This window comes from Paracoccidioides lutzii (assembly GCF_000150705.2).
Source record: "Paracoccidioides lutzii Pb01 unplaced genomic scaffold supercont2.17, whole genome shotgun sequence".
NCBI classification, from domain to species: domain Eukaryota; kingdom Fungi; phylum Ascomycota; class Eurotiomycetes; order Onygenales; family Ajellomycetaceae; genus Paracoccidioides; species Paracoccidioides lutzii.
Genome location: NW_015440963.1, coordinates 528921 through 544286, shown reverse-complemented (window position 1 = coordinate 544286; position 15366 = coordinate 528921). Strand labels below are relative to the sequence as shown.

General features: G+C 42.9%; 4 protein-coding genes across 4 annotated transcripts; 2 read left to right on the top strand and 2 right to left on the bottom strand.

The window, feature by feature from the left end:
- Positions 1-306: 306 nt before the first annotated feature.
- On the top strand, positions 307-2112 carry PAAG_06230 (NADPH:adrenodoxin oxidoreductase; the record flags this gene model as incomplete). The annotated part of the gene is made up of 3 exons (XM_002791919.2): positions 307-624; positions 715-1149; positions 1222-2112. The coding sequence occupies 3 exons, from the start codon at positions 307-309 to the stop codon at positions 2110-2112; spliced, it is 1644 nt and encodes a 547-aa protein (XP_002791965.2).
- Positions 2113-2498: 386 nt separating this feature from the next.
- On the bottom strand, positions 2499-4448 carry PAAG_06229 (lectin C-type domain-containing protein; the record flags this gene model as incomplete). The annotated part of the gene is made up of 2 exons (XM_015845830.1): positions 2499-4313; positions 4377-4448. 2 exons carry the CDS (start codon positions 4446-4448, stop codon positions 2499-2501), a joined length of 1887 nt encoding a protein of 628 aa, XP_015700056.1.
- A 419-nt stretch (positions 4449-4867) lies between these two features.
- On the top strand, positions 4868-6201 carry PAAG_06228 (translocation protein SEC62; the record flags this gene model as incomplete). The annotated part of the gene is made up of 3 exons (XM_002791917.2): positions 4868-5255; positions 5332-5888; positions 5998-6201. 3 exons carry the CDS (start codon positions 4868-4870, stop codon positions 6199-6201), a joined length of 1149 nt encoding a protein of 382 aa, XP_002791963.1.
- A 1876-nt stretch (positions 6202-8077) lies between these two features.
- PAAG_06227 (hypothetical protein) lies at positions 8078-10825 on the bottom strand (the record flags this gene model as incomplete). The annotated part of the gene is made up of 1 exon (XM_015845829.1): positions 8078-10825. One exon carries the CDS (start codon positions 10823-10825, stop codon positions 8078-8080), a length of 2748 nt encoding a protein of 915 aa, XP_015700055.1.
- Between the last annotated feature and the right edge of the window lie 4541 nt (positions 10826-15366).

Below are 15366 nucleotides of genomic sequence, written 5' to 3'. Positions count from 1 at the left end.
ATTAAGGAGAGAATTTCAGCAACGATTGAAAGGTCGAAAAAACGAATGTAAACCAGGTTATGAGAAATAATGAGGATATGGATGGAGCTCCCTGCCTGACAAGCGCTGCTGCTGTCGCAGTGTGGATGTCGCGCATATTGTGGCGTTGTGTATGTATTGGGTAAACATTAGCCGATTGTTGGTGGGGCAACATCCGTCGATTAACGCTAAGCAGCCGCGTCAGTGGCGTTTGCCGCGAATTGGGGGTGACCTCATTTGTAAGACGACACATTATGTTGCGCATCATCAGAGGGTGAATTGACGACCATGCCACTCATTTTGTTGGCAATGAGTTTGTCACGCACTCCCAGCATATGTGCTAGATGCCTCATCCAGGCCAATCGGCTACTTGCCGCCTCACAAATAAGCATACCAAGCTCGCCATGGCTTTCGCAGCGAAAGCGATATAGCACCCAGAGTCATCCGTTGCGGGTCGCAATTGTTGGCTCAGGCCCTGCTGGTTTCTACGCTGCGTATAGACTGATGTCTAAGGTTGAAGATGCTTGCGTGGATATGTACGAGCAACTCCCTGTTCCATTTGGGCTGGTCCGATTTGGTGTTGCCCCGGACCATCCGGAGGTGAAGGTATGAGCTCAAGCAAATAGTCATTGCTGAAATAGAGATAGGCTGTATAATTATAGAGTAAATAGACTAAGTTTTTCTCAATTGCAACAGAACTGTCAGGAGAAATTTACAGAAGTCGCAACGTCCCCACGATTCAAATTTATCGGAAACATCGACTTGGGCGTAGATATTCCACTGCGTACTCTCAAACCCCATTACGATGCTATACTGTTTGCGTATGGGGCATCAAAGGATAAAGATCTTGGAATTCCTGGTGAAAAATCTATACGTGGTGTATATTCGGCTAGAGCATTCGTTGGCTGGTACAACGGGCTTCCAGAATATAGAGACCTGGCGCCAGCGTTGACTTTGGGAGAGGACGCGGTTATAATTGGACAGGGAAACGTGGCTATGGATGTGGCGAGGGTGTTGTTAACAGACATAGATGTCTTGAGAAAGACGGATATGGTGGAATATGCGTTGGAGAACTTGGCAAGGAGTAAGATCAAAAGGGTGAGAGTGGTTGGACGAAGAGGTCCAATGCAGGTAAGGCTTTCTGTCTCTCACAGGCTATATTGATTTTCAACAACACGTACCATTGACCTTGCTACTTCCTAGGCCGCGTTTACAATCAAAGAAGTACGAGAAATCCTCCAACTCCCTTCAGTCTCCTTCGAGCCTATTCCCAAATATCTCTTCCCCCCAGAATCAACCATAAAATCACTCCCTAGGGTCCAGAAACGCATAACCCAGCTCCTTGCAAAAGGCTCGACCACGGATCCACAAGAGGCCTCTAAGTCTTGGTCTCTCGACTTCCTTCTCTCCCCACATTCCTTTCACAGTTCTCCTTCAAATCCAGACACCCTCTCATACATGAAATTTTCCCGAAACCAACTCGATCCAGCGGACCCTTTCTCCCCAACCGCCAAAATAACCCCTATTTTACAAGACGATGGGCATGTCGCTCATGTAGATATCCCCGCCAGCACCTGCTTCCGCAGCATTGGATACCAGTCCCTCCCACTCCCCGGATTCGAGGACCTCAATATCCAATTCAACTATTCCCTTGGCATTATTCCCAATGATGGTCAAGGGCGCGTCATTACCAGTTCTCCTCCATCTGAAAATGGAACCACGGAATTATCTACTGAGTCCGAACCGACTCAAGTACCTGGTATTTACTGCGCAGGATGGGTTAAGAGAGGCCCAACTGGTGTCATTGCGTCGACGATGACGGACGCGTTTGCTACCGCTGACGCGATTGCGGCAGATTGGGCGTCGCATATTGCTGGTAGCCACGAACATGCGTTTCTCAACTCATCTGAAGGCGGGAGTACGGGTGTTGGTTGGGAGGGTGTGCTTCCGGAAACAAAGCAGCTTGGCCTTCACCCGACGAGTTGGGAGGATTGGGAAAAGATTGACCGGGCGGAGGTGGAGAGGGGAAAGGCTACAGGTAAAGTGAGGGAGAAGTTTGGACGGGTGGAAGATATGTTGGAGGTCTTGTCGTGAGATATTGACGGATTGGAGCATGAATTCTTGTGGAGAGGGGCGGTATAGGTTTTGTAATATCTTGTGCAAAGCTAGAGGTTGTATAATAGATTTCCAAAATGTACAATGTAGATTTTGTTGTAACTCAGACTATTTAACGTGACATAGCTTGGATCTCAGTCGCAGGTTCTTCCAAGGCTTTTCCTCTCCAGATATCAATATCCGGCTCGAAAATTACTTTATATACATGATTCAAATATAATACTTAGATAATGATAAATATATACGGAGAAATATGTTCAAAAACTGTAAATATGCAAAAAGTATGTGCAAAAAATGTAAGGCAAAATTGGCAGACATCAGCTCTTCAAAATCCTGGTGTCACACTCTAGAAAGGAGTAAATATACTAGGATGGAACACCCTCATATTCCCATCCCTCAATGACCCTTGTCCGTCTCGAATTCCTGCGATTGGAATTACACTTGACAAATATGGTCAAGGCCGCGATGACCAACACAATGATAGCCGCTATTGTGGGTACAAGCACTGCCCGCAGTTGAACAGCAGCATCATCCACCTCGTATGGGCATTGCGTCTGGGGACCGCCAGAGACCCAGCAATTGGCCACGTCAAGAGAATTGAGATCTATCCAGACGCTGCGTTCATAGACATTAGCGGAGGATGCATTGATTACACTTTGGGGCATAGACATGAGATGGTGGTAGAGATAGGTGTTTTCTAGGCTTGTTCGTGGAGTGGAAAATGTAGAGTTCTTCGGACATTTATGTGACACCTTGTCATATGGGACACGATGGGGCGTTAGCGTCCAGCGGAACGGCTGGTTTCCGATGCGACACGCCCCATAGAGTTCGCTGGAGCATTTTGCGGGGACCCATCGTCCTTTGAAAGTTACATCAGCCCGGGCACATCTGAGATTAGTTGATGGCTCTGGTCGTAAGTCTGTTGACATCGGTTCACCCGGTACCCAGGCCCACTGTGAAGCTCGAGAAGCGTTTTGATAGGGTTTGAAATCCACATCAGCGGTCATATTGGAGAGGCTGGAATTTATTGTGGGTGATATGCCACATGCCACAAGCTTACTGCTTAATACATGCGTGGAGTCATAAGTATATTGTTGAACAGCGGTTGATTCAGCCCATGACGCATTTGGGTTGGAGGCGTCTGTGGCTTCTGGGTCGAATAAACAACCAAATTCGATTGCAGGTTCATTATTGGCATTAGAAGTTTTGATTTCTCTAAATGTTGAAAGCGAGCCTTCGGGGAAAATAAGATCATTGTCGCTATTGAAATCGTAGGACGCCATTTGAGGGTCAACTGTGCCCCAACCAACCAAAAATCGGTGCAAACGAGTCCTTTCCACATAACTCTCGCATGGCCAGCCGTCGGGAGTGCTATGGTGACCTTTGGAGTCTCTGTGGGTCGTAAAATATTCTGAAATGGGGTGAGAAAATGAAGGAACAGAATACCATGAACGGTTCAGGTTGCTTCTCTCTTCTTCAAGCTTCTTCGGGGTGTACATGAACTCTTGTAATGCTTCTTCAAACAGTGATCCAAGAAGATTTGCGCCTGAAGGGAGTTTTTCAGGTGATGGAGCATTGCTAGACTTGTCAGGTGAATCTGCTGCTGCAGCTGAATGTAGGTTGATCAAGATATGTAACATATGGGCATTGAGGGTATCATTCGTCAGCCAAAAATAACTCTTTAGTAAACTGAGAAATATAGAGAGATCAAGAGACTTGGAGCATGAGTACGGTCCAACACTATATAGTACTGGGGCGGAAGTAGAAGGCTTTTCCGGAGTAGTTGATTCCGTTACACGAGCAGCATGGTTGGCCATTGACGGCAATGAGTTGCTGGAAGGGGTCTTGGTTTCGCGTGCTTGCATTAATACACCTCTGTCCATCCTCGGAATCGAAAAATTTCCTTGTGGTACAGATCCGATCAGAGTGGTATTCGGGGACCCTTGCCTGATTGGTGCATTGGAATCAACTGTAGCTGGACAGAATATCCAGCGTTGTTGCGCTTCGGACCAGTATAAGTCGACATGAAATCGACGATTATCAACCGCCAAAAGGTTTGACATGCATCTCACCAAGGCCTGCCCTTCATACACTTTATTGCTGAAGCAGGCAGATGTCAGAGAAACACCCGGATGGGCGACGTGATTGATTGGTATTTGTGCCGAAACATCCCTTTGGGACTATGATGTATATGTTAGTAGGACGAAATTCTCTGTTGAATGTATATATGAATAAAATATTACCAGCTGCACAATCTTCCATAGAGATACAAGAGTAGCACTGGCGTCCGGCGTATAATTGGCTGATATGGACATGCCGTGAGGAATCAATTTCGTCTGTCTCAATCGATCTAGTGGAGCGGCATTACCGGCATGGTTAAGAATTGAGAATCGATTTCTGAATGGCCCCGGTGGTGCCTAGTTTAAGTTGGGAATGTATTTATGTTACCTCCTTGTGTATATCTGTATTGTAATTGCGCATCCGACATAACAGCGCTTAATTAAGTTACTAACTAATGTAACTAGTTGGTTTAAGCGCCAGACGCGAATCGTCGCTTGTATCACATGATATGGCGACTGATCTGGCCACTTCGACTTTTAATGTTCACAAATATTATTAACTTTTGACAAGTCCATCAAACATAATACAACTACCACAGCAACGCAACAGGTGTGGTGATTTTTTTGCCCTTTCTTAGTCTTCCGCCATTGTCAATTTTCTTCTCTGGTAACAAATGGCCGCTTCCGGCCAACCAACTCACCAGCAAATTGCTGCTATGCAACAACAGCTCGCAACTGAAGCGGCAAAGCGTGGAATGACACCAGAGGAATTCAGCAACATGCAACGACAACAGTTTGCTGCAGAGGCGGCGAAACATGGCCTGACTCCAGAGCAATATATAAATCAGCTCAAAGCCCAAGCTTTGCAACAGCATCAAAAGCAACAGCAGGCCAAACAGGCGCAGGCGCAAGGGGGACCACAGCAAACAGAGCAACATGTGCCCATGAACTCCAATGCACCACCAGATCCCAGCGCTGTTGCAGTGGCTCAATTTCTCAAATCCCAAGATTTAAAGCCCAGAACCTGTATTTTGGATGGCCAAAGAAAAGAGCTATTTAAAGGTTGCTGTTACATCCCATATTTCCATTGGCCTGGATCTTGGATTATGTCGAAAGCTAATCAAAATGGGGAAATCAGTCAAACGTGCTGTACGAGCTCTACAGTCCCCTGCATACTCCAAAGCTCAATCAAAGCCCAATTCTCTTCTTCCTCCAGTGACAGATCAGGCTTCCGCCGAAAATGCATTCAAACTCCTACCCCTATCTCTTCTCGCGCTTCGAGTTTCCAAAGTCGACCCTCATGCCGGACACAACCATGGGAAACCAAAAGGCCACGTAAAGGGGCTGTGGACAGTCCGGGTGGAGCAGCATCAAGAGATAGATCCAATGATGCATTACGTCTGGTTATATGAAGGTCCTCAGTGGAAACAAAAGGCGATGGCTGCGGGTGTCCTAGTCGCAATTATGGCAGTTGTCATGTTCCCGCTATGGCCTGTTATGCTTAGACGAGGGGTTTGGTACCTGAGTGTTGGCATCATGGGCTTGCTAGGTCTATTTTTTGCTATGTCGATTTTCCGACTGATCCTGTTCTGCATTACCTTCTTTGCAGTTCCACCAGGTCTTTGGTTGTACCCCAATCTGTTTGAGGATGTGGGATTTTTTGACAGTTTCAGACCAGTGTGGGGTTGGCAAGAGGTACGTTCCTATTTTTGCATTATTACCTATTTCTTCTGGGATGGACAGTTTCCTGACCAATTCAATCACATTCTCTATGGGAGATATTTCCTAACCCAACTTTATCCAGACCAAGAAAAAGAAATCGAAGAAATCCAAAAAGGGTGACAAGAATACCACCTCTTCTTCCCCTGCCAAACCAGCTAAAAATAAACAATCAGCTCCATCCAGGACGAATGTGTCGACCGGGGTAGCGTCAGGTTCAGCCGCAGCTGTTGGTGGGACCATAAAACGAGATCTTACCCCCAAGGTAGAAGAAGCGGATGACGAATGACTGTAATAAGCCTTCTTGTTTACTTAACCTTGGTTACTCATATTCCCTTATTCTGCTTTCCTATCATAACTCCGACAGCTATTGTTTAACCCTCTATTGTTTTAACAGGAACCCTTTTGCATTTAGCTAGCTTCTTCTCTATCTTATTTCATATGTCCAGGAAAATGGGTTTGAGTCCTATTATTTATCTTCGACCAGTAGCAATTACGATTCTTACAGGTCTGCTTTCTGAATGGCGTTTTTGAAGTATATAACAATAATATGGGATGCGTTTATTGGAATTTCTATTCTCCACCATTGTATTAGAATTATCGTGAGCGCTCTATTTCCAAGCCGGTGGTTTATTTTACTTCATTCAATATCGCTACGCCACGCGAAAAGGAAGGTATATATGATTCCCGCGCAAAAGCTGTGGTCCATTTCATCTTTTCAGATATTTATTTGTTTTCCATGGTGTACTATTTGGTGTGCTATTCATATCATCACAATCTTCATAGCCAAGAAGCCACAGGCCCTCAAATAATCCACCCTTAGCTATCGCTGTTGTAAGAGAGCAGATGTCCGAAACGGGTCCCATTTGGTGGGTTCCTCGAAAGAACAATGCGCCGCATCATGTCGGTCAAGAGAGTTGCTCTCAGCAAAGGGAGAGAGTGTGTGTGGTAACAGCTTGTCGTTGGGTTGAATGCGATGCATAATGACTTGCATAAACTCTGTTCCTGCATATTCAGGGGGGTAGATAGCAAGCCAAAATCAACGATCATACTCCAGACATGGATTTACGGACTACTCATTGAAAGTTATCGAACACATAAATCTGAGCCAATGCAAGGAGCTGAGAAGCAAAATTCGCTTCGTCTTCATATATTATCCAGATCATTTCTGAACAACTGGGGTATTTCTATTTTAAACTTTCATTTATCTCAGCTCACCTCTATCTCCTTCATTGGGATGAAGTGTGGAGTGGCACACAGAGGAATGTGTCGCTATCCATCATACCTAGTCTTTTCTCAAGAACCACGAAAGGACCACTTCGTTTCAAGGATTCCATTCTATATTTCAGATTGCACCTTCAAATTGCGAGTATATCAGCTGGGTTTTGCAAAGGCAACATAACCAAACTGCAGACCTGAGCTGCCATCAAGAATGCAGTACAATTCACGGACAATACATACCAAGATTTTCCTTTTTATTTTATCATGACACAAGGAGATACCACTATTGATAAACAAAGATTTTGTAACATGATATATGACAAGTGGTGCTGGTGGAAGCCTTTTAATGAAGTACATAAGTACAGAGGCACACAGGTATATCACTCTCCCTTGACATCAGTGATCAGATACAACGAGTAAGATCGTCTAGATGAAAAGAATTAAGAAAATAACAGTGAAAACATTGACATCAAAAAAGTCACATTGATATCTTAGACCAAAAAAGCCCTAAAAGAGAAGAACACATAGAAAATAGTATGTGGATATATATAAAAGTTGGTTGGGGTATGTTTGCATGCGTAACATTGAACTTCATAAAACGGCCGGAATATTTAAAGGAAACCAGAAGACAAAAGGAAAGGAAGTATTAGAGAGGAGCAGGGGAGAGATAATCATATGTGCATATACATTACAGATAAATATATAGCTTTTAATGTTGTGCATATTCAAAAAAAGAACAAAACGAAAAAAAAAAAATCCAAAATAGTGTTCAGTGTGCAATGTATTCAAGGAGTGGTCAGAAAGCCGAAAAACGAGGGGAAAGAAATGGAAGGAATTCCACGCTGTCAGTGGTGAGGAAATAAGCCCCATATAATAGGAAAAATCCAAAACTAAACAGGGGTTATGCGGCATGATTCATCGTGTGAGTGAAAGCTATTAGCAGTTTAAAACGCATTGACCATACTATATTCTTTCGGCGTCATTCCACTCAGATGAGAAGAATTCTCCGCATCCCGCAAATCAACCGGTAAAATTGGCGTTGTTTGGGCCTTCTTGCTCTCATCTGGGCCAGTTCTAGTTCTAGACCTAGATCTAGACCTGGATCTGTCTCTGTAACCGACAACTTCACGACGACCTGGTGCCAACAACGGGGATTGATCATTCTTCCATGCGTGACTGAACTGAGATGGGACTTTGAGTGGCACTTTTGGCAAGGGGCAGTCTGGTGGAGGAGCGACGGGTGGGCCTAGGGAGAGGTGGGACGTGCTTCTGTGCAACGAATTTCGGAAAGAGGAGGTCGGGATGTGGTTGTGGTTGTGGTTGTGGTTAGCTGGTGGGTTAGTATCCCATATAACTTCTGGGTGTGCTAGCTGCGCTCGACCCTGTCGATAGGAGGAATCGTTGAAGGAAGAGGAGAAGAATCTTATCTCCGGGGACGAGAATTCCTTCTGCGTACCAGTTTGAGGAGCATTGACAGATGATGATCGGCGACGGGCTTCGGAGCCGATTTGCATGCTGGTTGGCCGGCGTAATTGTTTGGTCTCGGTATTTGCGGCTGCAGACATGTGGTTGAAATTCTTGCTGAATGCTTGTGCGCCATTGTGTTGTGGTAAGGCGTCGCTCTTGTGTCCGTCTTCGCTACTTTCGTTGGTTACTGGTGAAAGTTTTGGGCGATAATCTGAGGCTAAGCTATAGGTGCTGCGGGACGACGACTCGAAGGATGAATACCGCCTTGATCTGATTTCTCGGGACTTTTGCGATGGAGCAGTACGCGAAGGGACGTTTGGATCAAATATAAACGGAACGGGATGTTGGGAAATGTCGGTTTCCTTACATGATTTATTTAATTCTGCATGCCCATTCGCTAACTGCGGAGCTGCTACAATGTCGTCCAAGCAAGAAAGGTGATTTCGGGAGTTAGGTCTAATTAGATGAGGAGAAGGGGGAGGGGAGACTTGATGTTGAAATTTTCGAGACGATAGATGGGTTGCAGAATGGGAGGATGCTGAGAATCTTTTGCTGAAAACCGGTACGCTGAAATTGGGAGGAGATGCGGTTGCGGTATTCAGTGGTCCAACAATCGGAGGGAAGCGAGACCCATTGTTGTCAGAACCACTACCGTCTGACTGGATTGCAGGATACGTATGAGCAGTCAGGAGTTTGCTGCCCGAGTCCGTAAGGGTGCTCCTAATACTACTTGGGGATTCGGCAAATCCCGGATTAGGCACAACACCGCTGGGTCTGGCAGGAGACCGTCCCGGGGAAGAAGCTCTCGAGCTTGGTATCGTCCTTGTCCCATTGGAAACGTAGGATAACCTCGACCCCTCTCGTAGCCGATCTAGATCGGTAATCGTGCCCGTAGTTGAAGATGAAGGCGCTTCAATCGACTGTCGACATGTAGATAGCCGGTTTGTTGACCTTCTGGAAGTTTCATCAGCTGCTTTGTTGTCAAGTAGCTTGTTTTCCTCCTTGGGTTCTTCTGGTATAATCGGTGCCGAAATAGTCGGAGAGGACTTAGTAAATTCCCTATTTGCCATGGGAATGGGGACCGATGGGATTTTGTCAGGCATCACAGATTGTCGATGAGTTTGGGGATGCTGAAAACTCCCATTTGGAGGTTCTAGGGGTGTTTCGGGCACATATTCCTTTCCCCCTAGAGCTTCGATCTCTCGTCTCACAGCTGCAAGCCAGGATGTCATCTCCTCCGGGCTATCGCAAACCAAAAGTAGAGACTTTGTCTGTCTTCGGGAATCGGTAAAACCGAAGCGAGAGAGGAAAGTCTTTTTGGTATCCAAAGTCACTGATCCGTCCTCGTCAAGTGTTTGTGAAATTTGTAACACCCAGTGTTTCCCAGGGATAGCGTCACTAGCAAATGCCACAGAATTTTTACCGAGCTCCATCATTTTATCAGGTAGACGATCGAAGTTCCCTTCGCCTGGATATTGCAAAAGATAGCCGCTTGTGACAAGAATGAAAATCTTCTGCGTCCATTCAAATTTGTTGTTGGATCCTGAAGATCGGCGTGAATGCTTCCTGCCCTTCTCGTCTTTCCGCTTCTTGGAACTAGTCGACGCGATTCTTTCGTCATCAGCATCTATATCTGAAAAGCCATCCTTTATAGGATTATTTCTCCGATGGCTAGTAATCCGTAAAATAGATTCCGCGGAGACCGTAGGAGCAGAAAGCGTGCCCTGTTTGATTGCCTGTGGATAAGCTTGGAACAGCGGAGGAGGGTCCCAAGATGTAGTTGTTTTAGAGATTTTTTGATTTTTTTCCTTTAAGAATTTGGAAGATTTTTGAGCTTTGTTAGGACCTGGTTTTCCTAGGGAAGATGACGATAACGGAGCCGACGATTTAGGTGTGTGCAAGATGGTTGATGGACTTGTGGAAGAGATAGTATCTGGTATTATGCTCGCATCCATAATCCTCTGAGATTCTGCGATAGCAGGGAGGGTTTGTTCATGGTTAGCACGACGATTTGTCTTGTTGCGTGAGAACAAGCTTTTCAAAGAGGTCTTTGAGCTTTCCGACTTGAGAAGAGATTTATCACCCGAAGTCTCTCGATCTGGTTCGTCATCCGGTCGAGGGGGCCGCTTTGGTCGGACATTAGAGCCGCCAATATGCGTATAAATTGGACGAATTGATAAACCCCTTCTCGAACCGAGCACAGAGTGTTCACGCGACGAATCCATCTCTATGGTTAGCCACAGTGAGGGTTGGGAATTCAAACAGGTCTAAGCTCGAGTTATATCCCAATAATGCCAAACATCTCGTGGGAATGATTGACAAATTAAAATAATGCGCAAAATATCGAAGGGTATTCTGCTCGTTCATGAACCACAGTCGTCGAAAGAATAAGACTCAGTTCGTGGTGTGTAGTGGTTGCAAGGATCGATTTTCGAGGCTGTAGTGATGATTCGCAGTCCTTGGGAAAATAAGTCAAAAGTGTGAAAATATCTGCAGCAATCCTGATAACAAAAATCCCATAGAGGCTGCGAAACTATTGCTATTAAAGAAATATTGTGTAGATATGGGGAAACTATTCGGCGGTGTTCAAAACCGGGGATCTTTTGCGTGGCTGTTAGAAACGGATTTTGTAAGAGTAGACAAAACTTTGGGCCGGAATAGCGATCCCGAACGAACTGGAATTTAGGGTGAAATCGAAGGGCTGATATATGCGAATAGGAAATACATCGAGTATGAATATCCCCCGGCGAAATTCGATGGACTCGCAACCTGCAAGGGACAATTTCTGGGATTCACTAACTTAAACTCCTATTTTAAAGCCAAAGGTTCTATGCGGGCGACGTAGGCTTTCTAGGAACCTCAATCTTGGTCTAGCAGCGGGCGTAGATATTCAAGGAGGGTGAGATGCACTCTACATCACTCCCGTACATGTAGACAGATGGAGGAGGGGAGAAAGTGGGAGGGGGGGGGAGAAACAATTGGGCGAATGGTGTTGGGGTGGATGTGCTGACAACCTTGGGAAGTTTCCGAAAGACAGTTAGCCGTTAGAACTTCATTTTCATGAAAACATGAATGGCCCGCCCTGCCACCCCATATAATTATAGGATAATAATATGATATGGGGCACCGGAGCAACGGTCACAGAAATACCGTACCGTATCTTATTTCTGTTATGCTCTCGTTTAAATATGTTTAAATTCAGCCACAGAGCGGAGTCCTTCTTTTGATAGCATTGATCCAAGCCGATTGAGGGGCAGAAACGAGTATGAGGAGCCGCGCAAGCTGCTGGAGAGGGGAGGACAAACGCAGTGTTCCTGCATAAACTTGCTTCCCGGTCAAGGAGAGTTTGGTTGGCCCTCACAATCTGGACGGAACATGCAGAGTTAAAAATATTTGGAGTAACCCCTGTGTCAATAAAGTTCGACTTGTTGACATCACAGCAACCATGAGCTACCTGTATTATTATCCTTCTTCAGCGGATAGTTGTGTAGGAGGTTGTATATGGCAGGGAAACAAAACACGAGGCTCAGAACGCACGAATGGCAAAGAAACAAACATATTAAAGCTTTACATACTTTTTTCCAAGCCGACAATCTCAAACGTCTCTTGCATCTGAGATGTCAGATCACAATAATAAGTTACCAAGTAATAAAAACGCAAAGCGAAAAATGATGACACTAGTGTAACCCACAACCTCCCATCCACACACACTTCCCGCCCACTTCCACTTCACCACGCGACGCGTTCTTCAACCGAGTTGTCAATATGTCAACAACAATAGGAAGTCAATTGTTATCAGGGAAGTCGAATCCTTATTAGTTATTAAAGCTTTTGAAAAAGGTCAAATTTCAAAGTGTTTGAGCTGCTGCTCACATGCATGATATCTCTTGCTCAATCATTTAGTTGATCAACTCTCTGATTGTAGAACACAAAGAGATTTATCAGTCTTTGTTCATTGGATTACTATTCAGGACTGGATAAGATCAGTTTTCTTGAGCTCTGAAACAATAGTTAAACTTCTTTTATTAGTTAAGATAACTTTATTGTCTTATTTACTGTGAATATATATTTAATCAATTGAATTATTATTATTCTGAGTTAAAAACAGGTCTTTTGAGCCTATAATTATAAACAAACTTTATATAAAAATTTAAAAATATTTAAAAATAATATCAACTTGTTAAATTATAATATAAAATATATATATTATTAATAAAATTAAAGAATTACAACTATTATTATTATTATTAAATAAATTAATTTTAATTATATAATTAATAAATAAAATTAAAGTAAATTAAAATTATTTATATTTTAATAGAATTTTTATAATTAAAATTATATTATTTTTTATTTATATATAATTCTTAATTTTAATTAATTAGTATAAATTTATATATAAAATTATATAAAAAATATAATTTTTTATATATTAAAATATTTTTTATTTAAATTATTAATTATAAATTATTATTTAAATAATAAATTTTAAATTATTTATTTTTATTTATATAAAAATTTTTAAATAATATTTGAAATATTTTTAATATTTTAAAAGTTGATTTTTCATATTTTAAAGCAGATTTTCTTTGATTTTAATATTTAAATATATATTTTAATATTTTAAAACTTTTTACAATTTTTAAACTTTTGAATCAATTCTTATCTCATAATATATAACAATTAAAGCTATAAAATAAGACAGCTAAGCATATCTCAAGCGCTGTATATGAAGCTCACTCAGTTCTGAACAAGCTCTGAATAAGCTAGTTAAGAAGGGTCAGATAATCATGCATAGAATGACCATTCTTGTAAAGAAAAACAAGGAATTAAAAAGCCGTCAATAGAAAAACAAGAGAAAGTGTCAAAGGAGTTGTTCAAGAAGAGATGAATCATGTATGGAGATTCAATGAAGAGAAAAGGAGGAAGAATTGAGCAATCTGATCTACGACCACGAAAGCAGCACCTTGTGTAGTGTATGTTGGAACCCTTGGGCACCCTGCTCTGCTCGTTCATGCTCTCAGCGTAGAGAATAGTTTACAATGCAATTAGTGTTTACCTGTAACTTGTAGTTATTGTGTAATTTGAATGTAAAGTTACTTGATGGTGGAGAAGTGGACGGGAAGGCCACTGATTGAAACTCGGGGCTAGAACAGTGAGTGAAGCTCATAACATGCTCCGATGATGCTGGTTTGCTTGAAGGAGCGTTTCGGTGTGGCGGTACTAGCCCCCGGAAACTCCCCAAAATCTCGACCCAGGTCCTAGAGCAGCGGTATGAAATCCCGGTAAATCCAGGATACTGGTGCCTAAAGCATTAGCGGGACTTGGGTGAGTGCTTGGCGAAATCAGCCCTGAGTTGCGATCAAAATTTTCGACTCGAAGTATTGCACTAATAATAAATCCAAATTGGAATAATGCGAGGTTCTCCCAGCACCCTTCCCGGTATGGATAGGCGTGGGTCACTAGGGACACTCAGGCTTGACTACATCTGGAACTCTCGGTAAACATGTCTTATTCTTTTAATGAAACGTCTTTTTTATAAATAGTGGATTGTAGCCTAAGATTGAGTCAAGTGATAGAAGGGGATTTTCAGTGCTATATTTGACTGCTTTGGCAATAAACACTTTGATTCTGATCAGTGATAGGGCCTAACAAGGCTGGCGATCGGCATCTTGAATCATTTCCTGCCAAGCTCCAATTATCCTTTGCCAAGTTGTGACAGATCGTGCTAGTTAACTAGTGAACGAACTAGTTAGTTAGGGAATTATGATCAACTCCTCACATTTTCTAATTTTGGGGCCTTCGCAAAATTGTGGAATGGAGATGTTCGTGGATAATACTCCGGAGACACAGCTGCAGATTATATATTGTGGGTTACACCAGATGAAGGTTACATGCAGATGTATATATTATTGAGATTCAATAATATCATGAGATACAACTACCAGAGCTATCATGACCTTAATAACCAATTGTCCCCAATTCAACTTCAAGGACATTGTTTCTGTTTGACCTACTCTCTAGCGCCGGAGACAAAACAATGTCTTCCCTCTTGACATACTCTCTATTACATGAATGTCTGCACACTAAAACATCTCATGTGAGATCATGCAAGAATAAAAGAATAAAATTGTATGTTCATTATTATGATGAATATGCCCCTGCCTTGAAATATCATCAAATTAAGTGGGCCTCACAGACTTACCTACCATGCAGGATTTTTGAATGTATGGGCAACCATTTTACAAAGTACTTTGAGAGTTTTTTTTTTTTTTTTTTCTCCTTTTTATTCGCTTGCACGGCTAACTTCTCACACGAATTCGGTTATAATAGTAGTAGGATTTGATCCTAGGTAGGATCAAATCAGACTTCAGATTCTAGGAAGAATTAAGCCAATTATTCGTTTTTCTAGATTATAAGAAAATTAGTGGTCATAATTCTGCTATATCATTGAACTCGAACCGTGATAAATATTTAATCCTTCAATTTCAACGATTTCGAGAAGGGTTGTTTGAGGGGGTTACTTCATACAGGGTGCAAAATACGGATGCTACTGTGACGCCTTCTGGGTTACAAGTCAATCTAAAAATACCAGTTAAAAGATTTGGAACTGAGGTTGAAGAGGGGGCTCTTAGCCAATGGATAAAATGATTATTTCTTTTCTCCTTCCCTTGCTTGTTTCAATCCCCTACTCCTTGTTGACCCCTGCTAATTGAGTTGTTTAGGAGCTTAGTGGACTACAGTCCTAGACTAGATAGTTAAGGAT